We start from the raw sequence: 24,925 nt of genomic DNA, 5'->3' as shown, positions 1-24,925 counted from the left end.
TTAATTTGATTTATTGAAGTTTAAATGATGTCCAACTTTAATGATTTAAATCACATATATCAGATAATCCATTTAAGTGTGACAACTAAAATGTGGTAAAACTAGAAGATTTAAAATAAAATAGCAACAAACTGTCAACTGTCAGCATGATGTCTATGAGCAAGACTGGCAGAGGAGCCCAAAGACTATGGGGTCATTGTGCAGGTCCATTAGAGGCACATCAGACTGAAGGGAAGTCAGGGAAGTCCAACTTGTATCTATTTGTTTAAAAGATGAGTTGGCGTTTCTATGACTGTGCTTGTCTACCATGCAACACCAGGCCATTGAGCACAGCCAGTGGATGGTGTGATGACTTACCACTACGGTGCCAGAATGACTCTGTTGCCATGTGAGCACCACAGGGCTGGGGGTCATAAGCAGTGGTCCCTGGGAGCTGTCTCATAATGATAACATCAGATTAGTGTGCCTTAGTCTTGGAAGTGAATGCTTGGCCACTCACTTCATGGAGAAAGGACACGGCGGCATCCTGTATACCCTGCAGGTGGTGGTGATAACATTGTACTCTCTGGATATATTGTAGAAATTGTATTGGACGTGGGGAAATAATAGAGGTTTTGAAATACCTCTCCTGACTACAAGAGTCATTTTCAGGCCCCCTTTGCTATTTCTTCATGAACTCATGAATTATGCAGAAACCATACACATGGCGACCCCTGACCATGATTCCATAATAGCTCCTGTTATTTGAACTAAAACATTTTCCGTGTCAAACCTATTGCAGAAAGCACACTGGTGAAAGACTCCCCCTCAGGCACTTTGTTTAAGCTGTCATGGCTCCATAGTTCCAAAATAGCTGACTTTCTTTTTCATCCTGTGGTTTTATAGTTAATTCATTAACTGCACTACCACACTTTTTAATGTTCTGCTGCAAACCTGCTGACTTCCCAGTGTTTCTCTTTCCGTTTTCAGTCCTCTTCCTTGTTCTGGTACTGTTTTACAGCAGACAAGAGGATTTTCCTTTTTCTAGCTGACTCATAAATCCTTTTCTCTTTGACAGTGAGGTTTTCATCAACACAGGACTGTCTCATTCAATTTGCATGTGTGGGAGAGAAAATAGGAAAATGTACAAATTCTGTTTGACTTGATTGACTAAGTAATGGACACATCTAAAAATTGTTTGGCCCTGCCGTGTTAGGTTAAAAGCTCAGACTGAGAGCCAGGGAACAGTTGAGTAGTATGAGGTGGCACATCTTTAATTTTCACAAGGGTACAATGGTGTACGAGGTTACTGCTTTGGCAGGGCATCAAGTTAACATGTTGCAACAATTTTTCAAGAAAACATTTTTTTTTTTTCTATTTTGAAGGTTGAGACTTTTATTCTCCTCAATTGAGAAGACAAAGGGGGAGAAACAGGCATGCTGTCACAAGCAATGAAAACAGTTATATGTGCAGGAAAACCTGTTCCTTACATCATCCACAAACTATTCACCTTATACTTAATTTCACAATCAAAAGTTCAGGTTAAAATTGTGTTCAATTGTAATCGGTGAGTCGCTTTGCATGCATGCATATAACAATGGGAAAACTCTTTCATGCAAAGTTAATCCCCTGTGTTACTGGATCTCTAACAGTGAATACTTGAAAAACAATTAGAGCCAGCGCACTCCCGTGAGAGACACTTTCATGTTGAAGACATGTTTACATTCCTTTGCTTCTCTACCCATATCTATTGTTCCACATGGATTCCCAGGCCTTGGTCTCAAGTCCAAGTTCAGACATAGCAGGGCATGTCAGTGTGAATCAAGCAGTTATTTGTTGCTGTACATTTGTTATGCACCTATAAGACTTATAGTTGTGAATAAAAGTGTGTGGGGGAAAAGACACAGCAAGCACAGAGACAGAGGGGAGGACAAAATGAAGACTGAAGTTGCAAGCATACCTGGCTTATAAGACATTCCCGGAGGGAAGAGAAAGCCTTGCTGGGCGGCGGCTGCTGCTGCCAGAGTGCGTTGGTCGTGTGGAAAAATGGGGATCATGAGCGGAGGCATGTGACCCTGGACCTGCTGAACAGATAGGGAGCGGAGATCAGAGAGAGGCCTAAGCATAGTCATGGTACACAGAAACACAGAGCCCACTCGGGGGGGAGGCCAGATCACAGCCCTTCCTAACGCGTGCTGACAGCGGGCTCTGCGGCAATGACGGCCCTCGTGTGCTCACACAATACCTGGCCGAGCTGTTCCTCCTCGTAATCCAAACCACAATTTCACCTCGGTACATCAAAGGCCCCGCACACGCACATTGTTCCAGCATCAGTTAGAGGAAGCGACATGCGGGACAGAGAGCTCAGTAAGGTTGGCTTGGTGTGTTAAGGCTTAAGCCCTTGCTGTGGCGGTAAATGTTAGTATGTTAGAAAAGGGGGTTGTTGGATGTATTGCACTTGAATTGAATTGATCAGCATGTACAGTGCTGTACACGCATGAACAAATGTACTCACTCAAGGGATGATCAACTACTCTCATTTATTTAGATGATAAAAGCCTAAAAACAATCTAGTAATTTACTACAACTCTTTCCAGCAGAGAAAAAATAGCAGCCGGTTGAAATGTACTTGCTGTATATCATTTTAATGTCATTCTCTGACTGTCTCTTCCACTCACATATTAACCTTCACCATTAACCGTCTGTTGCCGACTTTCCTACTGGGAATATGGACACAAACTCCCTGCATGTGTGTGTCAAAAGGTGGGTGAGTAGCTTACATCTCAAAAGTGGTGTGTGGGGGTTTTGCACACATGTTGCAAGGTTCAATCTTACTGTCATTCTCTGCTTCCTGAAAGTCTATGATGGGGAGCAGCCTGGCTACCATGGGCCTGCGAGGGTTAATCTAGCACTGAGCCAGGCCACCTCAGGGGAACCTGCCTGGAAAATGGGTTAATAAAGGTCATCCCCCAAAATAAACACTTTACAGAATGTTTCTCCATTCATCCCTCCTTAAAATCAACTCGCAATAAAACAGGTCTGGGTGCAATTACTGCCGCTGCATTGGGGCATGAAATCAACCTGCTCTGAGCAATGACTTTTCCCCCCATGTTCTGGCTGAGGTCTGCTATGATCTCGACTTTTTCAGCCCGTGCCGCTCCCCCTGAAGACCCTTTACCGGAGTAGTCGCACCCAGTTTCTCTCACAGCTAGCACGCTAAACCTACTTAAAACTACTTTATTGATCTGTCCAGAGGTGCAGAGCTAGACTGAAAACTAAATAAATAGAACCATTTTATGTCTACTGAGCTTTTACAGAAGTGCAAGTGCAGAAAGTGCATTATAGAAGAATAGAAAAGTATGTAATTCTTCCAAAAGTAATTCTGTAAAATGTGCTGTACCTGAAGAAAAATAAATGGCCAAGGAGACTGCGACAAATGACCTTAAATAAAACATTGCTTTATAGGGATTTGAGTTCCAAGTTTCCAGGCTGAATGGATGAAAGATGGATCTTGGCCTTGCATGTATGGAACATATGGAAAAACACAATAATTAATGTCACAACATGAGGTAGGGCCAGTGACAGGCGGGGGGGACACTGGGGAACACAGCTTTTCTCTGTCTGTGTATTTGGACTGTAAAACCAGATGGAGTCTGTTGCTGAATGTGCGGTAGTCACAGGGCAGAAAAGGGCTCCCTCAAGTCCACATCGCTCCAAGTGTGTTACAAGTGCGTTGCATGTGAGTTCATACTTTTTCATGAATTAACTAACATGCTTCAGCAGTAAATTAAAAGTTATGTCTTTTTTTTTTTGGCAAAATAAAATTATTGACTGTCAGATATTTCATCTAAATGGATAAAACAAAAACACATCTCACTCTTTAGCCACAGGTGATGATTTTTCACTTTTCAGTCAGTTGTTCAAAGTGAGCAAATAATTCACAGCTCCCTGTCTATATTTCTCTTTGCTCTGAAATACACATGTCTCCAAACACTCTCCTAAGTCAAAACATCTGTGCGAGACTGCTGCACATGCAACCTTCCAGTGTACTGGTCCAATGTAAAGGATATGATCATCCCTTTTTCTCATACCAGCAAATCAAATTTGAACCACAACCGCTTGTCATAATATTACACAACGGGGAAAAGAATTTAAGCATTTCTACCTTCACAAAATTACAGAATATATGCTTTTAATTATTTGAAAGGAGAAATGCGACTAATGTCTGACTTGCACAAGAGATGGATACCGATTAAACATGGCATATATACTGAGAGACATCAGCAGATATTTTTCTTGAGCACTGGATGTAAACGATATCATTTCATCTGGGATATCAGCTTTTATTACTATTATTATTTTAAAATATGAAGCAGAATATACAAGATTCACTGAGGCAAGACAGAGTGTGAATGTGTGTTGAAGGGGAAATAAAATGCATTGAGTTTGAATGGCTGTGATTTGCAGTAATGAGCTCCACGCATTAAAGTTTAATTTACGGCAACTAATGTCAGAGAAAGGCAAATCAAATTTTGAGGAGCTTCAAGGTGGCAACAAATAGCGGAGGTTAGTTGAGCTGTCAATTAACAGCTGGCACAGTGGCTGAACATATAACATTTTCACAAGTGCTTTTTAAAATTTGACTGTTAAAGTAAAAGAAAAAAAAGTATATATTTTTTTTAAAAAAAGAAAAATTGTGCGTATGTGTGGCTTCCATTCTCCCCCCACCCCCCTTTAAGAGTTACCCTCAAGTTCATCTATGTGTGGGCTGAGTGCCCAGGATATTTCTATTGCCAAGATGATCTTGAGGAGTTGGAGAATGAAGCAGAGCAGATGTGAGCGGGGCACTTGGGCAGCGTCCTCCCTTCTCCTCGTAAATACAGCAGCATTGTTGTGCTGGCACTGCTCTTCCTTTGTCTTAGCACTGCTAAGTACTGGATAATGTCATTTCACACCATCTGCCCCCAGGCTTCATTAAAGATACATGAATGGGCTATCTTATGAGGAACAGGTGCTATTGTTTGTCCCTCAAGACCCAGCACTAAGGATCTGACTCGGAATACTTGAAGAGGAGCATCTGTAGTGATCAGTCAGACAGACTTGGCTGAGGCCCCCGTCTCTGCCAGCAAGCACTCCAACAGAGGTTTCTGGGGGAACTCAGCCGCCTTGCAACATGTATCATCAATTCAGATGACCTGATGAAGTCTGTATCAGGCCAGCACGCAATCTGTTTCCCTCTCAAGGAGATGCTGGTATTTGATAAATAGAATCAACTTGCAGTACTACTGCGAGTAGGATCCCATTAAGATAGGCCTACCATATTATGCAGGAGACGTTTTAGTCATGACTAAAAATGACACTTAATTTGTATTAATTATTTTTGCAATATTTTTTTTTTTTTACATTTTTTCTATTGTAGTTGTATGATTGGATTGCCAAGCTCTTTCAGTTTTGCATCATGGTGTTTTATTGAGAAAGGCTTAATTCATCCTCTTTTTTTTTCTTTTTTTTCACAAGTACAATAACTGAGCAGGTCCAAATTAACCAAGTTAAACAACAAAGCACTTACAGTAGCTCAACTGACTGTCCAGTGTTTACAACTGCAGCCCATCCCGGGGTCAGACTGCAGAGGACGAGTGAGACGGTCTCAGACAGACTCTCATCTCTGATGTGTAAATACACGAGGTGTAAAAGACGGGGTCGACTTGAAAGAGCTCCCTTTATTTCTCCTAGCACTTACAACACATGTAATGTGCACACACACACTCTCTCTCTCCCTCTCTCCCTCTCTCTCTCTCTCTCTCAGATTAACCCACGAATGATGTGCTTTTGCATCTACTAGATTTTTCTTTTATTATTCCTATGAGGCTTACTTGTGGTGATATACAGGTAGCACATGATGAAACTGTGTGATGAAGGAAAACTATTAACTCTAAAGTATTCGTGCCAATGGGGGGAAAAAAAAGTGAGTGGTTTTATTTGTATAGACGTGTAAGCATCCACCTACAACACGCGAGCAAGCAGCTCCAAAACACTGAGTGCAAATGGAGATGTACAGCGCATTACAGCACTCACTTGGGCCCCTGTCAACACCCATGTTCCTCACTGTCTGTTATAGCCTCTACAAAGCACCCAGGAGGCCTGAAAACCCCCGCTGGTTTTCCCTCTGAACCCCCCTCACACTTCCACGCCCTGATCCACATGCACAACTTTGCCCAAAATGCACTATGTGAAGAAAACTGGGAGAGGTCTTTTTTCTTTTTACTGCCAGAATCAGTCATCATTAACAAGATTAAAAACACAAAAGGGACAAAAAAAAAAAAAGAAACATCTACCTCAGTCTTACCGTGTTTTATGATTATTAGCTTGAAGCGACCTGTGAGATCCTGGGTCCGATAACCAGATTAATTGCTACTTGACACCTTTTCACACACCACTCACGTATTATCTCGGAGATAATCTGCATTCACTTGTCATGTAAAAAGTAAGACCACTTCAAGTATTTTATGAAAATACTGACAACAATATGACTGCAGACAGTAGTCAAAAATCTCTGAGGAGCTCATGGTGATTATATTCTTAATTCAGTACAATCATTTAGATTATAATAGGCGCCCATTAGGAAAAGATCACAATCACCAGTAATCATTTTGAGGAGGACTCACGTTTCACTGACATCTCATTTTAATAAAATTACTTCCACACTTTTAGTAGCTGTCAGATCCGCAGTTCTCGCTAACCTTCTCTTTCACATTTTCTATAGGAGGGGTTGTGTAATTTCACTCAGGGAGGATAGACTCCAGCTGTTGCTGTAAGACCTGATAGTTCACACTTCACCCCACCACCACCCCCTCTGCTCTCCACTGAGCTGCACACCAAACGACTGCAAGTAGAAATCACCTTTTGTGATCCATTTAAAGGGAAAGTGATCTCGCGGAAGCTGGCAAGTCTGGCTACATCCCAACAGCAGCACACACAGTAAAACTGACACTAGACAGCAGGATATGTTTTAACACCCGCCACTGTGTACACAGCCCGCTGGGTGTACACTGTACTGGAGCCTAACCAGGAGGAAAATCACTCAGTGGAAGCACTTCTGGGCTGCCGAATCCTCTGTATTCCTTCAGGATTTTTTCCCCTCTTGAAACAATCGACGGGTTTTAAGCACATATTAGTCCTTTACTACAGGTTACTTATCAGCTCGTTATACTACCACTGTACCGCATGGCAGACACACACATTGATTGAACAGAGATGTGATGGTGTTTGGATTTGTCTGTAGCTAATGGTAATCAGACAAATAGATCAATAGATTTGAACCAGACTTTGATGCTCCAGACCTCTGCCTTTGAATGAAGGTCTTCATGTTACCACCCGCTAGACTGAAGCACATTATTCCTGCTTGTCTGCTCTGAAAATGGGTGCACTGGAATGGGGAGGGCAAATACACTGGAGAGGTTCAGGTCACCAACAAAGAACCCTTGTCCTGGTCAAGTCTCTGACCTTTCTCCTCACTTCCTTCCTGCATCTGAAATCCTTGTGCAGCACCCTTTCTGACAAAAGTCAAAGACAGACTTCTGAAGCCCAAAGATCAACAGTGTACAAGCACGAGCCTGAAAAAGGGTCCCATAATATTTTCTCTGAATTGTAGCTGTAACTCTGACAGCAGGCACTGTTTGCTCAGGTCTGAGTGTAACGCGGCACATCAGTCATGCCTGTGTGTGCTACACTGAGTGCTGTTCAGGATAAAGTGCAGCAAATCCAGACACTGAGTGAGGTCAGGCCATCCAGAGGGAATAACCAATAGATGACTTCTTGTTCTACTAATTCCTTACACAGTAAAACAAGCCTTCTTGGAAAACAGCCATTCCAATATGTCTATATTAAGTCGATGGGAGCTTGAAAGCAGGGTAGTCCAACCCTCTGACCCGCCTAGCACACCCCACCCTAAATCCCACCACTGCAGCCCTCCTCCATCCCATCGTTCCTCCAGACTTCCTTGGAATTCTGGATAAAACTGCAGGCTACTGTTTGCTTAAATACACTGCCTGGCATTTACAGGTTTTCTGCACACTGCTTTAATTTAATGTTCTTTGAGTATTAAATGTTGTAGGAAGAATAATAAAAGCTTGACCTTAGGTATGACGCAAAATGGTAAAATAGGCAAACAAAAATGAGTGAAACACATTTATGAATAGCAAGTCAGTGCACGTGGAAGAACATTTAACTGCAAGAAAAGTAAGGCACAAAATGTATTTCTAGACAAAGTATTATGCATTGTGCATGTGTGAATTTTGTGCACACACCATCATAATCCTGCATCAGACACTTAAAATGCAGATAATTTAAAAAGAAATCCAGTGTCATATTTCCAAAGAATATTATCTTATTTTGGGGGGGAGGGCAGAGTTAGAGTGATTTTTTTTTTTTTAAGGTCTGGCCATAAAATTAAGGTTTTCAGTAAACTGGCCAAATCCATGGGGACTCCCTCAAACAGCATGTATAATGACGGGAAAGAAGAGAACAGACATAAACAAACCCACAAGTGAGTTAGGGGCCGGCATCATTATCCTGCGTATACATCCTTGCTGTATGGAAATGGAAATAAGTGAAATGCCTCTGACCCTCATTGCAGGGGGGCGAGTGAGGTTCTAAAGAACATTGGACACGCCCAGTCAGATAGCCAGCTATGTCCATGTGATGTGAACAGGGTAGGGGGTGTGTGGGAAATGGAGGGATTTAAGTATGTGAGGCTTATGAAATAATGTGGCTGTAAAGGTCTGAAATATCACATCTTCAACACTTTGGAGCAAGCAGAGACACAAATGTTTTGCCTGCAAGTGTTTTGTATTTTATAGAATTGTAAAACAAAGTTATATATTCCCTTTAAACCTGGCATTGTCTGTGTTATAATTCAACATGAAACATATTTAAATGTTTCAACATTTATTTGAAATTTGTGGAACAAAACTCCTTTTGCGCCAGAGAACAAGTATTTTGTCTGACTGGAAACAGAAGACCACCCATAATTTTTTGTGCAATGGTATTATCCACACTATGTCTGGGTTTCCCCCTGTGTCCTATCGTCCAATCACAGACTGAGGCTCTGTCTTTATTATTACCACCCAGCTGCTGGGGCCACCGAAAACAACAGAGCCCATTCTGTTGTTCAGTAGTGAGCAGGTTGGTTAGGAGGGGCGCTTTCAAACATGCTCAAATATCATCACCCAATGATGAAAAAACAAGTTGTAAAAGATTAAAATAAAAATAAAATAATGAAAAAAAAAATATTTATAATTATCAATAAAATTGAGGAAATGATTTTATGAAAAAAGACAAAAAAACAAAAAAATCTATGATTCTGTTACTATGAAAAACAGTGCAGGACAAAATAGCTCATTCATTGTGTTCTGTTGGGGAATGCTTGGACTCTCCTCCACCCCAAAAACAAAAAGCTCCTTTTTTGCGTTGGCCGTGGGCTGAATGCTTTGCTTTGCCACCCCAGCCCTAAGAAAACACGCGCCCCTTTCTCCCTGCCGGCTGCCCGTACACAGTAGAGCCTATTAATGCAGCTCCTTCTCCCTGTGAGTGTGCCCACTGCTGAGGATGATGGCCACGCAAAGCCAATGCAAAGACAAAACAGTTTGCACAACATTAGCAGAGAAAACACAGTCCATGCAGAGAGGGAGAGGAAACTAAATCAACATCACACTGGAGGATGTGTTCTCCCTCAACTGATATTTTCCTTACGAGGGTTGGGGTACAATGGATGTTAAGTGTAGGCGCGCTGCCTTCATCCAGGGAAGGTTTGTGCAGCTCTAAACAGGTGCTTTATAGTGATATTCAGAGGGAACACAAAAGTGTTTCATTCACCCTATGTGTACATAAAGAATAGATGTTCAGTTATCAGGATTATTTAGCACCGCGATTCATTTAAAAGGCAAATTTGCATTCCCGTATGCCTGGTAATCTTCTGTCTTGTGTCAATTATTCTTGTCACTTGTGAAGACTGATAGAAGGCTGGAAGTTTCTGTTGTAAATTAACCCGTCCCATGGCTGCTTTACAAACCCCTCAGGTGACTAATTTTAAGTAGACCCTCAGGTGTGATTTCACACATTACAGCCGTTCATGTGGCACCTCTCAGATGGAGCCTCTTAATTATCGCTGCTTAAACTGCCGAGGTGTCTGAATACAAAGGCCAATTACACAAAAGCATGGCTTTATTGTGTAATTTACATCAATAATGGATCTATGTTTGTCTACAGTCCTACCTCATTGGCAAAGACACAGTACAAGCAAGCATATGTTTCATTTGACTGCATCTAATGAGTCAATAAAGCCAGTGATCAGTTGTTACACTTTGACAAGGCAGGGTGGATCTGTCCATTTTCTATTTTTAAATCCAGTTTTCACACAATCTACTCGTCTCTTTAGTTTAAAGCAATGAGATTCAGCAGCCCTGCCTGTGTACCATGACTTGAAGCTTCACACTTAAGTCTTCAATAAATAGATGGTGCGTTTCATCCAGAAAAAAAGAGGCCAAATCATGCCCTAATGGCCGAAAACCATTCAAACAGAATGGACTGTTTATATTCCTAAAGCAAGAATTTGTTTTAACACCCAAATGGCATTACCGACTGCTCATCCACTTAGCTTCATTTGCAAACCGTCGCTGCCATTGCTGAGGTTGTATCTATTACACCTTTCTGTGCATCATTAAGTTTTAACGGGGCCGCGATGGCTTTATTGTTTAAATTGCACATGACTTTGTTTAACGTCAGCATTTCTTCTGCTTCCTGACAAGAAGTCACATTTCATAACTAATTAAATTGATCCCTCCCTCCCCACGATAGAGTCCACTAAATGGAATTATTTGTATCCAAGTGTCAATATATTAAATCACGGGGGCTAATGAGTCGGGTCACCGCTTTCTTTTATCTTCAGTCTTGCATGTGCACATCTTCATCAGCTAACAGTCTCCTTAAATGGAGGATGAACATGCTGGACTGAGACTCCCTGGGCGAGAGCCAAGCCCGTCTGACTAGGCTGTTAATACCCCCACATAATCCTACTAGCAGGCTAACACAGAGCTCTACAACACAACGGAAAGCACTGGCGGCACAGCGTCAACACATATGCACAAAGCATCACACACTTCCACACTTAAACACACACCCACACACACACACACACACATGATCATTTCCCTGCTCTATTATTCTCTTATTATCATGCTAACAGGTCCAATCTAGCTGTGCTAATTGGGGGACTCACACATTCTCTTTAACAATGTCTATTTTTGTGCTTTTTTTTTTTTTTTGCCAGTGCATTAATAAGAGTCTCACACTGAGAAAATCATTTGTGCCGGGGAGACAACAAAAGCATCTGAGAATACACAAATTAGCGCCATTATCTTTGTGCAATTACCATACAGCCCTGTGTTTATTTAAACTCATCTGATTGATTTAAAATATTTACCATAATGTTGTACTTTTGCAGTCTTTGCTTCTCTAAATTGGGAACCAAACAGAATAAGTGCAATAAATTACTGCACTGGATTCAATAGTATGCATATTCCTTTTTATAATAATAAAGAAGTTATTACAAACCAGCACCACTAAAAGACATTTATCATATGGGCCCAAATGGTTGACAGTTTTTGTTCATGCTGGGAGATCTGGTTAGATAACTATTTGTGCAGCTCTAGACAAATGTTTAACGCTTCAGTTGTAATAAAAAGCTCTACTGGGAAATGGTAACACAAAGCATAATGGGAGAAGCATCAGGCTGTGTGGAGTTTGTGAGGATGTAGGAAACAGTTAATACAGTCTGAAATAGACCAATTATTAGGGCGACCTGACATTGGCTTGATGATTTACGTTGCAACAAGACCGTGACCCCCAAGCATCCTTCGCATACAGCTGAATTACACTGGAACAAAAATGTGAAAGACCTTGAGTGGCACGACTAAAGCAGGGAGGCCTGGATTTTATTGAAAATTTGTGGAATGACATGATGATAGCTGCTGGTCAAGCTCGATGAGAGACATGACAGATGTATCACATCGAGCTTGACCAATCTTGACCACATCTGTTCATAAAATCCACATTTGTTGAGCTAATACAGATGTTTCCAGATAACTTTAAATTCTGCCAAGATTATTTCTAAAATGGGAACAACTCGATAGACAATCGCATTGTTGTCACTGCCATCATTAAAACAAAACGTGAGTGTTACACACACACAAAAAAAGTGTTTTAACAGGGCCGACTCTACAGCCATGGAATATAGAGGACACTTACGGAGCTTCCCCTGTGAAATCTCTGGTTTCTTTGTAATGGAGGGAAATGGGAAATCCATGTGCAATTGACTAACTGCGAACACTGCTGTCCAGAATTTTTTCCTATTCCTAAAATATATTAACTGCAAGTAAACAGCAACATGTGAGCTCATTTTGTCTGTACTGGAGCAAAAGTAGTATAAAAGATAAAAGCATATGTTTACCTGTGCATAATTCAGTCTAAAGCTGTAAATTATAGGTAAGTAATAATTAGGTTCAGTAAGGTCCTGGCTTCAGTATGAACTGTGTGGTGAAGTGTTGTCCTCTGTTTTACATATGCCTTAGATTGTTCACCCTATAAAATGTAAGCAGCTAATTGAATTTCATCTTTAATCTTTGGATCTTTAGAATCTAACCATTGAATGTCCACATTCAATCCACTGTTTCTATACGCCAATAAAGACAGTATAGAAAAAGCCTCCAGGTCTTTGAAGTCTGCAGTGGACAATGATATGCTTTTCTCTTTTAATCTATTGGAGAGATACACACATTCTGTATGTGTTTTTGTGAAAACAAGGTTAAAGGTAGGATAAGGAGGCACAGATAATATGTACATACATACAGTGAGGTGTTTGAATTGTATAGAGAGAGATCGACAGGTCAGGGGGAATTAAAGAAAGCCAGACGTGCTTGATGAACACATCGTTTTAAAAACAGACAATGACCTCTATAGAAATGTATATCTCATATCCTGAATCTCACAATGTCTCATCAATGTCATTTTGTGATATTTTTTAATGGATACAGCATTTAAATTAAGTTCTAGATCAGCAGTGTCCCTCTGTTTCATCTAGGGAGCTCTGCTTTCCCTAGCCTGTTTGTGAAGATAAAGTTCACCCTGACCTTTCCACCAATATTTATTCTCTTGATGTGTGTATCAATGCATGGGTCCCTGTGTGCCTGTGTACTGTACATGATCACCTCTGTGCATGTGTATGAATATCTGCAGTCTTCGCATGAGAGTCAAACCATGGTTTGTATCCTCACAGACCCTTCCTTGTGGAATGCATGAACTGGTGTGATTACCATGTGAGAGGTGAGGGGATGGGTGCTCGTGGCATGACTATGAACAGCACTGTCACCTGAGTTTTCATATAGCTCCACATCTCACAAGGGCATTTTTATAAAGACTTTAATATATATATACTGCTGTGCACTTCTTTGCAACACACATCTTGCCTAACTAGAAAACACATATGAAAGATGCAACATGCCAGTCAACAGTCTGATCAACAGTCTGATGATCAACGTGACGCTGTTTAGCTGCTCATCTACTGCAGCTGCTCATCCACATGTGTGTGATTACGAAACAGGAAGACATGAAGAGGAGACTAAAATAATGCTCAGTGTGTCTGAGCCGTATCAAATAAGAAAAACATAACAGTGTGCTCATTATTTCTTTTTTCTTGTAATCTTGCAGTGCCTACACGCAGTCTCAGAAAGATAAGTAACTTATGGGTGGAAGAAACAGTTCCCTGCTAATATATATGTTTAATTGTCACGTGTCTTTGTGGTGTATCAAATTTTCAACTAAATCACGTTAAGAGTTAATCTCATCCTGGGATTGAATTAGTACCAATACGATTTCAACGCCGAAGATGGACTGAAGGAATACAAACAAGCTGAGGGAAAAACACACAAAGCCTTGAGCTTTAACTTTGGATAAGCCCCCTAACACTGCAATCAAAACATCTGCTATCTTAAAACAAGTGACATTGTAATCCCGAAGGACAAAGACTAAATCTCTCTCCCTTGGTGGCAGGAATGATGAGAAAGGATAAAAAAAGAGAGATGGCTATTCAAAAGGGAAACTTGATTAAACTGCACGCTGCCTTACTCCAAACCCCACCAACTAAACCTTCAATCCACATGCACAAGCCCCTTGAAAGCACACACATAGCGTGCCAACAGGAGTCTCCAGTTGCAGTCCCCATGGTTTTATTGTTTGGACACTTTACAATGTCCACTGATGTGATCAGTTGCATCATCAATACGAGACCTTAGCAAGAGGCTTTCTCTTGGTTTTCTCCCTGAAGCCAAAACAGAAGGACTTTGATGGCCGGTAGGGTCTCCAATAAAGTTTAGTGCTCCCCATGCTAATAGCAGAGTAACTCAATCCCCCAACACTGCTTACCACTTTGCTAAAAGTCTGTGACATACAGGCTGGAAGCTTGTTTACAGAACTAATTAAGTCAAAGCTGTTATATATTAAAATGGCCAGGGCATTTTAAGAGGCAGCAGTAATGAAAACAGAGTGGCAAAAAATGCTTCACTAACTTGCCCCTGACTCTCTTTTTATCTACTCTCCTCACTACTCCAATTTGAGAGGAGTGGCCATCACCACGCTTGATACTTGAAGGAAGTGGGTTAGGGAGCGAGAACACCTTCTGCTTTAAAGGACTTGCTCTTGGATAAACAATGTTACACACATTCCAACTTATTTGAAGTATTGAAAGTGATTCTTGTTTATTCTGTCTGCAAAATGCAGCCAGCGGAGGCTGTTGGGCAGTGGTACAGATGGTGAACTGAACATTGTGGATGTGGCTTCTTTTTTTTTTAATCACGGAAGATCTATGGCCTGTGTGGTCAAGGGAGAGGCTGGCTAACTGGGCTCTGCAAGAAAGGACTTTACTTGTATCTCTGTTCAAGTGTTTGAAATGGATATTTAGAAGCGTGTTCCCATACACACTCGACCCCCCTACCACTCTCTCTTAAAACTATGCATCAAGGGGAATTTTCAGGTATCATTTGCCTTTAACTTTGTGATGAAAGCAAGGGTCTCTAAAAGTAAGATGCATTAGGGCTGTGCCCTTATGCTCAATAAGCATAAGTAAAGGGCCCTCCATGTTATGAGTATTACTAGCCCTTCAGCAGTGTTTAAGGTACTTCATTTTGGAGTGTTTTTTAGACAGAGTGTTGTGCTCTTTAGTGAAGTGTAATATGGAATTATTTTTCCAATAGACCGTCCACTGTTGAAGTGAAAGGTCTAGACTACTGGCTTCACAAGAATATGTTGACAGTACGGCCTTTCCCTGGCAAAAAGCTCTTGATAGAGCAGTAAGTCTTGTTGTTCTGCTAACTGCTGTTTGAAACCATTGGTTTGTGTGTGTAAGGTAGAGGTAAACATATAATGCCCATTAGCAAAAAAAAAAAGTGCATAAAGAACTGGAGGAATAATGTGTTGCAAGTAAAAATATGGAGAGAGAGCGCAGAAAAAAAAAAGAAAATGAAAGGAGAGGATGTGTAGATAAGAAGAAGAACAAGCAGCGGAGGAGGAGGTGAATGGAGAGGGATGTGCCTGACACCAAACACACCCAGCAGGATAACGTTTAGCTTCACACAGACATTCTGTGCTCAGAACCTTGACCACTGCCTGTGACCATCCCGGGATTACCCTGTACTGTCTGACCATGTCCAGCTACATCCTGTCTGGGTGGTCTGTCACGTCACGACTCTGTGCTCCATCACATACACATACAAATGCACTAATGAGAGTGATAATGTCCGACATGAGGTGCATAAACTAGATGCAACATAAATATATAGATAATATAATATAGAAAGAGTAAGGAACTGCAAGAAAAGAAAAAAAGGAATACACAATGCTGGCTGCACAGCATAACGACAACCTAAGTTTCAGTAGTTCTGTGTTAAAGCATGCCACGTTGCCCGGCTGGGACCAACTCGTTTCAGAGGCATTTACCAGCCCCTTTCATGTCCCCCACCTCCAGGCTCTTCTCCATCAACAGGACTCATTAGCTGTTGTTACACCCCAACCCCACCCATTGCCCCCCTTCTTCTTCTTCTTCTTCTTCTTTTTTTTTTTTTGTTCATTAAGATGTGATAATTATTCTCCTCCATATTTTGAAGCCCTCCCGATTACCAACAGGCAATTAACATTTGATGAGAGTGATGAATGTTAGTGCGACACAAAAATTAAAGATAAAAAGACAAGAAATATAAAAAAACGGGAAAAGATGAGAAAGAGAAGCTAACAAGTTAGCATTCCTATTTACTTTCATGTCTTAAATTTTATTGATCTGTGTCATTAATTCCAGACATTTGGCTTATGGTGACAGCAGCGGTGCACCAATTACAGTGAAGAGGAAGAAATGTTGTAGTAATCAGCGTGGAAGAAGTGAGAGGTGTTAGAGGGCCAACAGAAACACATTCACTGACCTGGATCTGTTGCTGGAGGAGGTTGATTTTGTGCTGCTGCTGTAGAAGCTGCTGCTGTTGTCTTGCAATCTGTTTAAAAACAGAAGTAAAGAGTGGAAATGAAATGATTCCTGATGAAGCTGACATAAAGAAAAGTAGAAACTAAAATCATGCAGTGCTTTTGTTTTCTTTGTTAGACAACATAATGAAGGAACTATGCTGCAACTGCAGGCAGAATACCTGAGACCCTGCTCCTAAATGCTATCTTAAAAGATAGTGCTTACAACGGAAATAATAAAGTACTTGAGAAAATATTAATTTCCTTTTATAAATTATGGTTGTATAACAAATTGCTGTAAAATAGCACAAAAAAAACCAACAGAATTTCAATTTTCAAATTCAACATAAAATAAACTGTGCTGAGCTGAGCAACGAAAATGAGTGGTGAAAGAGAATAAATGATTCACAGGACAGACAAACGTGGTTACGATGGAGATAACTGGTGCAGGCAGTGTAAGGGTGACAGAGGTCCCTGCCGCCCCTGAATGACGAGCAGGCACACCGCAATCCCCCTCATTCCAACAGATCCCCTATATACATGCCCACTTCATTGAGCATGACAACCTAGTTTTAAGTGTCATTTAATTTTCATTTTTAAATATAATTACAAAGTGTTCACTGTAAGATATCGGCCGTCTGCAAATGTGTCAAGATTAATTTGTGCTGGCTTCCTCACGAGTGTCAACAGTTAATTACTGTGTTGTATCTTGATGGCTTGATGACATTCTAGCTCTCAGCGGGCTCCCTCGCTCTCCCTCTATCTCTCCCCCCCACAGCACCCCTCTTCCATTTTATTAATATTCTTCCATTTTAAAATAAGATCAAATATTAAAATATCTTATGTCACCGTGCATTTGTGCTGCAATGTCCACAAAGCCTACAGAGTTGAGTGTAGTTTGCAAATGAACATCATTGATTGAAAAAGAAATCAATACTGTTAATGTATTATTAGTGTACTATGACCAAATGCATCACTCCAAGGTATATGGTCTATCTCTTCATTTCCCACATGAAGGTCTGAGAGTGTGCTGAGAAAACTCTGAGTGAACTCCTTGCTGATAATTGACTCATAGCCATTAGGGTGGCTGGTGATAATAAAAGTGTCGCCCGTGTGGATAGTTTGTGTCCTTATTTCTTCCCAGACATTAACACACTTCATGGCCTCTGCTAATTTGCTGATTTGTACAATATGGCTCATTGGCCTGATTCACGCTGCAAATCTAATGCCAGCCTTGTTCTAATAGGAGTCGATTTATAAGATATAGAGGACTTCCATGTTTAATATAACGTTTAATTCACACATTCCCTCGCATTTGTTAGTACAAGTCATAATAACATTTTTCCTACCACACAGCATAAATGTGGGCGAGAGAGCATGACAGAAATATCTGAGGTAATATAGAATATAACATCTCTTAAATTTAATATTATTTCAAATTCCTACGGAGGACCAAGATTTTATTGGCATATATCAAGCATGAAATTTCATATGAAATAGAGAGTCAAGTGACAGTTTGTTACAGATGTATTTAATAGGGGTTTATTAGAGAGACGAAAGGGGAAATAGAGTAAACAAGATTAAAGGAGGGAAAGGAATGGATGTTTTAAAAAAGGAAGAAAAGAAAGAAACATTGGAATATAGTGGGGGGAGGTACAAAAAGACAACGAGCGATGCTGTGAATGTGAGAAAAGAAAACTGCAAACAGTTACCTGCTCCTGCTGCTGACGAGCTAACTCCATTTGCTGCCTCTGTTTCTCCATCTGTGAGGCGGCGAGCTTCTTCTGTTCGTCGTGGGCAGCCAGAAGCTGCTCTCGCAGGCTGATCAGCTGGGTGATCATTGTGGAGAGCTGGTGTTCCTTTTCTGCCAGGCTCTCTGGAGTACCTAGTGAGGGGAAAGAGAGATGTCAGGAGTGGAAAGGATAAACACAAGGTGGAGAGCCCGAGTCTTAAGCACAGATACAGATATGTGTTATCCATACCTAAAATTAGAGTAGAAGAAGTATAGTACAAAATGTTTCATAGGAGCCATGACTAAATAGCCAGGGTGTAGACTTTTGTAAGAAAGCCTGCAGAAGGCCTTGGTCATTGTACACTGTTAAATATAGAAGAGGGGCCATGCTGCACACACAATTATCATATTGTGCTATAGCACTGTACACAATATATCATACAAAGAAAACCACACGGGCAGCAAACCCACTGCAGTGAATTCAGAAAGTGTTAAGGTCACACACAGCCTGGAGTTGTCTATTTTACTGTAGCTGGTGTTCACAGCTTTCACAGGAAGAAAGGGAATGAATTGTTCCCAGCACACAGACAAAGAGCTGCAGGGAGCTGTCAAACTGAGGTGGCAGCTTATGTCAGACTACCAGGGGTGAATATAAAGAAAATGGCACAAGTTTCTTATTATATGATTCCAGCAACACATTGGAGGAGGAAAGGATTGTTGGAACTTGGCAAAAAAAAACTGTGCACACACTCACACAAGAAAAAAGAAATGTGTTCATACAGTCTGAATGCACAGAGGCGATCATCATTAAAGGAAGATTTGTATCATGACAATCAGCACTGAACAATACACTCTTAATATCTGAGTAGTTAGTGTGTGCAATGACAGACCAATAGGCTTACTTCTCTCTCTCTCTCTCTACAGTCACATGTAAGCACTGTGATAGAGAGAGCGGCTCCGCTGCACTGCTCTCTCCCTCCGCCTAATCAATGCTAAGTGATCCTACCATTGACTTACACCGCCAACATAATTGCCAGTGAGAGGCTAGACAGTAACTCACTCTCCTCCCACTGCACTCCTGTGTGACAAGCTGATCTGGGAGAACATACAAAAAAAAAAAAGAGATGGGAAAACGGACAGACGAGAGAGATAGTAACAGGGGGAGAGGGAGAGAGTGAAGCGGACGGGGGGTAAAAGCATAGAAATCCTGAAAACAGTACAGTAAAGTCTGGCCTGGGGCCAGCAGGAGCTGAATTCTTTCCTGGGTGTCTTCCTCTCGTCTCTGGCCACATCTGTCTTGAGTTTCTCCGAGAGCTCCCAGGGGCCCTCTCCACTCAAACTATTTTAATTTGACTAAACACCTGATTTATTTTATCTCTCCGATGAGGAAAGCCGTTTGTCTTAATAGGGCTTGTCAACCTCCAGAACCCATTCAGGGCAATTTACTGGCAGGCTTGTCTGAACCTCGGTTCGCCTCGCTCTGCCTCCGCTGCCTGCTGCAATGGAAGAGAGCTGCAATTCTCCATTTATCCTCCTAACGGAAAAAAAGCACCTAAAAGCAGCTATTCATTGGGCCTGCGTGCAGTTTCCAAGGCCTGAATTGACTTCTTATTCACCCGACTACACTTGTTGTGAATGGCTTATCTGTAAAATTGATACAATCAGCACCAATTTTATTAACCTTTGGCTGTGTCCATGAAGGAGCTGCCTTTTACAGGTCACCAGTAAGATACATCAGTCGTTGTCACAATAAATCACTGCTATCAATACTGTAGTGGGAAGTGGAGAGGAACTAAGGAAAGTAATAAAGGAAGACGGAAAGAGAAAAAGAAAGGAAACGGAGAGGAAAAAAAAAATCCAGATGAAGATGAGGGCCATCAGGCCTCAAGGCCGGCATAGATGACCTTGAGTTGGGAACTAAACATCTGGACTCAATGACGCCCTCTCAGCCTGCCTAATTACACATTTCTGATGATCACTCACTAGTTTAGGAGGGTCAACACTATAAAAAAGCACACAGATATACAAAAAAAATGCTGGAATGTACAGCACATATATTTTGCGTTTGTATGCATGAATGCAGCGGGACTTGGCGCTAAGCGTCCACTGATGGACTAGTCTGAGTGTGGAGAGCTCAGTCCTGCCCGGACACCAAAAGAATACTAACAGAGGGCCCATTGTTTTGATGTTGAGCTGAATTGTGGGAAGCCCAAACTGCCCACTGTTCTGCAATTTGGACCTTCCCTCTTTGCTAATTTTAATCTTAATTAGTTGACACTTTTGTTTAATGTATTTTGTCTATTTCTTGACAAAATGAATGCTAAAATGTCAACCAGAATTATGAAGATCAGGTTTGAATGCTGAAAACGAACATTTAAAGTGAAGAATTTCACTTTGGAGCCCGTACACAGTTTAGTGAAAATCAGGCACATGTGTTTTTTGTTGAGTGGTTAGTGTTAAAATCTCTTTCTTCCTGCTTTAAATTATGGATCAGCTTTAAAATGCAGATAAAACTTTTATTGAGTGGTGCAGAAGAGGGAGTCGTGGTCTGTGTCTGACCAGCTTGCTGACAAAAGAGGCCGTTTCCTGCATATTGCATGGCTTTTAACAGCGGTGGGGCTGGGGTCCGCCCGTTAACATGTCTCCTCACATTGCGCTTCCGATGGCAGACAGACAGCCCAGAGATGCCTTGGCGCTACATAAACCCCAGCAGTCGGCCCAGACCTAACATGTTGTGACATCCTCCTGTTAGACGACTGAAGCCCAGTAGGACAATACCAGCCTGACACAGGAAGAGGATCCCAGGAGTGAGCAGTCATGCTGTGCTGCCACTTTTCTTGTTTCTTTTTCTCAGGCCACCGTGTTCAAACTTCAGAGATGCTAGATTGACACACAGGAGGAGGAGACGGTAAGGCGGTGTTGTTCAGTTTCAGCCCATTCAGCATTCACCTTTTGAGATTCCTGCCTCTTTTAAACGTCACAAAGTAGGGCAGAAAACATCAACGGGTGACTAAATAAATGATAAGAGGAAAACAAGCAGAGCCATGGTTGCTTGGGGAGGGATGGGGGTATTTGAGCCTTGGGGTCTTTGTATAAAAGGCACTTTGTAGGGGTGCGATTTGTTCTGTCCAATACCCACATCTCCCTCTCTCTTGGCTCCCTCCTCTCTGCTCTAATCAAGCAGTCTCTAATTTGGGTTCCAAGTCCAGTACCGGGGAAAAAGAAGGAGGCTTGTTACTTTGAAGAGTCCCGAGTGAATAACACAGATAAAAGATTCAGGCACAAAAAAAGAAGAAAAGCGAGGGAGGGCGAGGGTGAAAAGGGGGAAAATCACAAGGCACCCTATTCTCTTCCCCTCCTTTGGTTACGACAGCTGAGCCATTATGACCAGATCTGAATTGAGTTTTTTTAGCGCCAGAAGACTGGAATTTCTTTGTCTCTCTATCAGTCAGCTATTGTGGATGCTTCCATATGCTGCAAGCCCATCCTAAGTAAATTAAGACTTGTCTAAATGCTACGATTGTACCAAGCTGTATCCGCACACAGAACGCACATAGCTTGAATGCCTTGCGTGCTGTGGCTCTCTCTCTCTGCTCTTTTCTAAAGTGTGTGTGAATGTAGACATGAGTGTGTACAGATGCATGTTTCATGTTGCTCCAATCAATAAAAGGTGCATGCCTGTGAGTAAATGCACACGTCTGCGAACTCTGTGGTCATCTCAGGCTTTGTCCAATCTTTCTGTGGAAAACACAAAGAGCCAGTTGAGTAGCAACTAATGGCATCCATTGGTACCTTTTTTAGTGCTCAAAATAGGATATTTTCTGCCCACAGAGCTTTCTTCAAAAACCATAAAACTGCTTCAAACACAAGTCAATCTTTGTGCCAAATTGACTTTTGTGATGTGACTGACCTTCTTATCCTAAAAACTGTCATATTGAGGAAAACATCAAGCTGGACTAACTGCTAGCTAGTTTTATGGGATCCCTTTGAATACACTTGTTCAGCAATGCTACAAGGCCATATGTGTTTCCAGTAATGTGGTGTTAACGCGTCTCCATGCCCTACAACCAAGACAATATGAGCAACAGCTGTTTTACCTGGCTTGCTGCCTCTGCCATGATATAAAAGCTGTTAATCTTGCCAATAAAACCCCATTAACAAGCATGAACAATGACTCACAAGCACATGTCATCCACTGGCACCAATGATTCTCAGTCCCTAAGGTTTCCTGCGGTATATAATAATAATACATTTTATTTAAAAGCGTTTTTCAAGGCACTTTACATAAAAAAGTATATATGGTGTTAACATATAGACATCATCTTGTTTAAAAAGTCAGATCTATAAATGTTTAAAACTACTGAAACTTATGTGCTTGATACTTTTAATAGCCTTTTACTTTTTAGAAATGGTACTGCAAGTGTCTTACAGTATATCTATACCCCTATGGACCTGTGTGTGTGTGTGTGTGCACATACATTATATTTGAGTATTGATGTGATTTTAAAACACTTTTCCTGAATCCAAATCATTTATATGGCCCAGCAGACGAGTTTTTTCAAAGATAAATGCTCTGATTGGCATATGGAGAGGTTATTAATGAAAGCACACTTCATCTACGGTGGTTTTGCTGTTCACGCTAAACACTGATGGAGACTAATATTTTGATGATAGAGGAAGCTTCACTCTTCGGTATAATTATGCTAATGTGAAAGCTTCGGCACTTCACTGTCTATCCATGACACTGGACAAGGTACTTCATCAAAGCCAAGATAGAGGCTCAAACTGAGCATATTATGGGAATGGCAGAACACTGAAATCCATACTAAAGACAAATAAAAAAATTTAAAAAACACAGAAACTTTGTTTCTGTTCTTTCGGTACTTGAATATATAATTCTTTGAATATAATACAGTGCTACAAACCAGAGATCCTTGTACCATGGAGAATGTTGTATGTATGTATGCAAGGTCGTGCATAGCAAATCATTACAGGAAAACAATCTCCAATCCTTCTATTCATCTCTCGTGGCCTTTATGATGATGAGTCTAACCCCTGCACCCTTAAAATAATAATGATAAAAAACAAACACCGTTTTCATGGTCTCTCTCATACAATGCTCTTAAAGCCCATAAGACAGCGATAAAAGCTTACTTTCAGCAAAACCTTGTAAGTGAATTAGTAAGTTAGATGGTATCTCATTCTTGTCGCATTTATTCCTCCCTATAGAGCTTATAATCAAGAATATTGTATTTGATTCCTTCAACTGTGCAAATGAGATCTTTCAAGACTTTTTATACCTTAAGTGTGTCAACAATGCACATGTTTCATCTGGATATAATCCAGACCAAAGGTGACAGACTATACCAGTATAAGAAGCAAAGGGCAGCTCAGACCAGCAAATGTATAAATATATAATATATAAAGTATATAAAGACTTTGAAGTCATTAGACCTATCGGAGATGATACACATTTAGACTACATTAGACTACTAATATAACATCAGAGTGTGTTTAGGTATGGTAGGTCCTGAGCTTCATGTGAAGATAAACCAGACAGAGCAGTGCAGGTGGGTTTGTGAAGAGGCAAGAGAGTTGTGATTCTGAAGAATCTAAAAAAAAAACCTGACATGTACAATACTATCTAGAGGTGTAATTCAAAGCTGCTATGTGTAGTCATCTCTCTTTATGTTATAAAAATATCTGCATTCACTTTTGTAACCGAAATGGGCCGGCTCTGTACAGGAAGTTGTTAGGACTGTTTCATTTTCAGTGTGAAACTGTTTTCTTGTTTTCTTTTTCACATACTCCTTATGTGTATATGTATAAGTTAAGATGAAAAGACTACAAACACAAACACTACAAGTATAAGCTATTATTGTAATGATGCAGCTGAATTAATCAAATGATAAAGAATTATTGGTAAATGAAAAAGGGAAACTCTTTAACACTTTAACTGAAATTAAAGCTGTGTAACCAGTAAGAAGGTCTGAATTTCCTTGGCCGATTAAAAACTGGAGTACATAATGTGAGCAGGCCCACGTGAATGTAAACTTAGTGTATGTGTATGCTATTGATAAAAATCAAAAACCTCTATTGGTCATTTAGCATGCACTCTTGTGGCCTAAAATTCAGATGTCGGTCACATTATCTGATCATATCTGAATAATGTATTTGTATTGGTTTAAATCTTTTTCGTGCCGGTGAATGTACAAATATGTTTTACTTTTAAAAGTGTGTACACTCTGTTTTCCATTCTCTTTAAATGAAAACAGGCTTAATGCACTTGTTTGCATGAAATGTGTTACACAACTTTAAAGTCGTTAGTGAGACAAACCATAAAAAAAAACCCACTGGAATATAATTCAAAACACAAACAGAGAACTCTCCCCCCTACCACACATACACAAACACACACGAGGACAGCACTTCCTTTTTTACCTCCATTGCCACAAGCTAAATTCCTCAATTCATTAGAGGAGAAAAACACACAGTCCAACACTCTCATACATTCATCTGGCAAATGTGGCCTGAGGAATAATGATTTACTGTGGCTCATATTTCACCTGAGTGCACAGGGCAAACAGTTGAGTGAAGTGTTGTGGAGAAAATGCTAACTGAGGCATTTTTGACTGGAGCAGCTGGACAGATACGGTT

At 40.9% G+C, this 24,925-nt stretch overlaps 1 protein-coding gene across 5 annotated transcripts in view; it reads right to left on the bottom strand.

Annotated features, from left to right (window-relative positions):
• sox6 (SRY-box transcription factor 6) overlaps nt 1-24,925 on the bottom strand; it is a 134,196-nt gene that overhangs the window by 37,553 nt on the left and 71,718 nt on the right. For 4 of the 5 annotated variants that reach the window (XM_019272594.2, XM_019272593.2, XM_019272596.2 and 1 more), the window contains 3 exons: nt 18,249-18,421; nt 16,500-16,568; nt 1,940-2,063 (listed from right to left, as the gene is read on the bottom strand). In XM_019272594.2, coding sequence (XP_019128139.1) covers nt 1,940-2,063; nt 16,500-16,568; nt 18,249-18,421 — 366 coding nt within the window. The remainder of the gene's footprint in view (nt 1-1,939; nt 2,064-16,499; nt 16,569-18,248; nt 18,422-24,925) is intronic. The other variant, XM_010731085.3, reaches the window with a different exon arrangement.

The sequence above is a fragment of the Larimichthys crocea genome, chromosome VIII (assembly GCF_000972845.2).
Source record: "Larimichthys crocea isolate SSNF chromosome VIII, L_crocea_2.0, whole genome shotgun sequence".
NCBI lineage: Eukaryota > Metazoa > Chordata > Actinopteri > Sciaenidae > Larimichthys > Larimichthys crocea.
The sequence above is the reverse complement of the archived record's forward strand: the minus strand, read 5'-3'. Positions and strand labels throughout refer to the sequence as shown.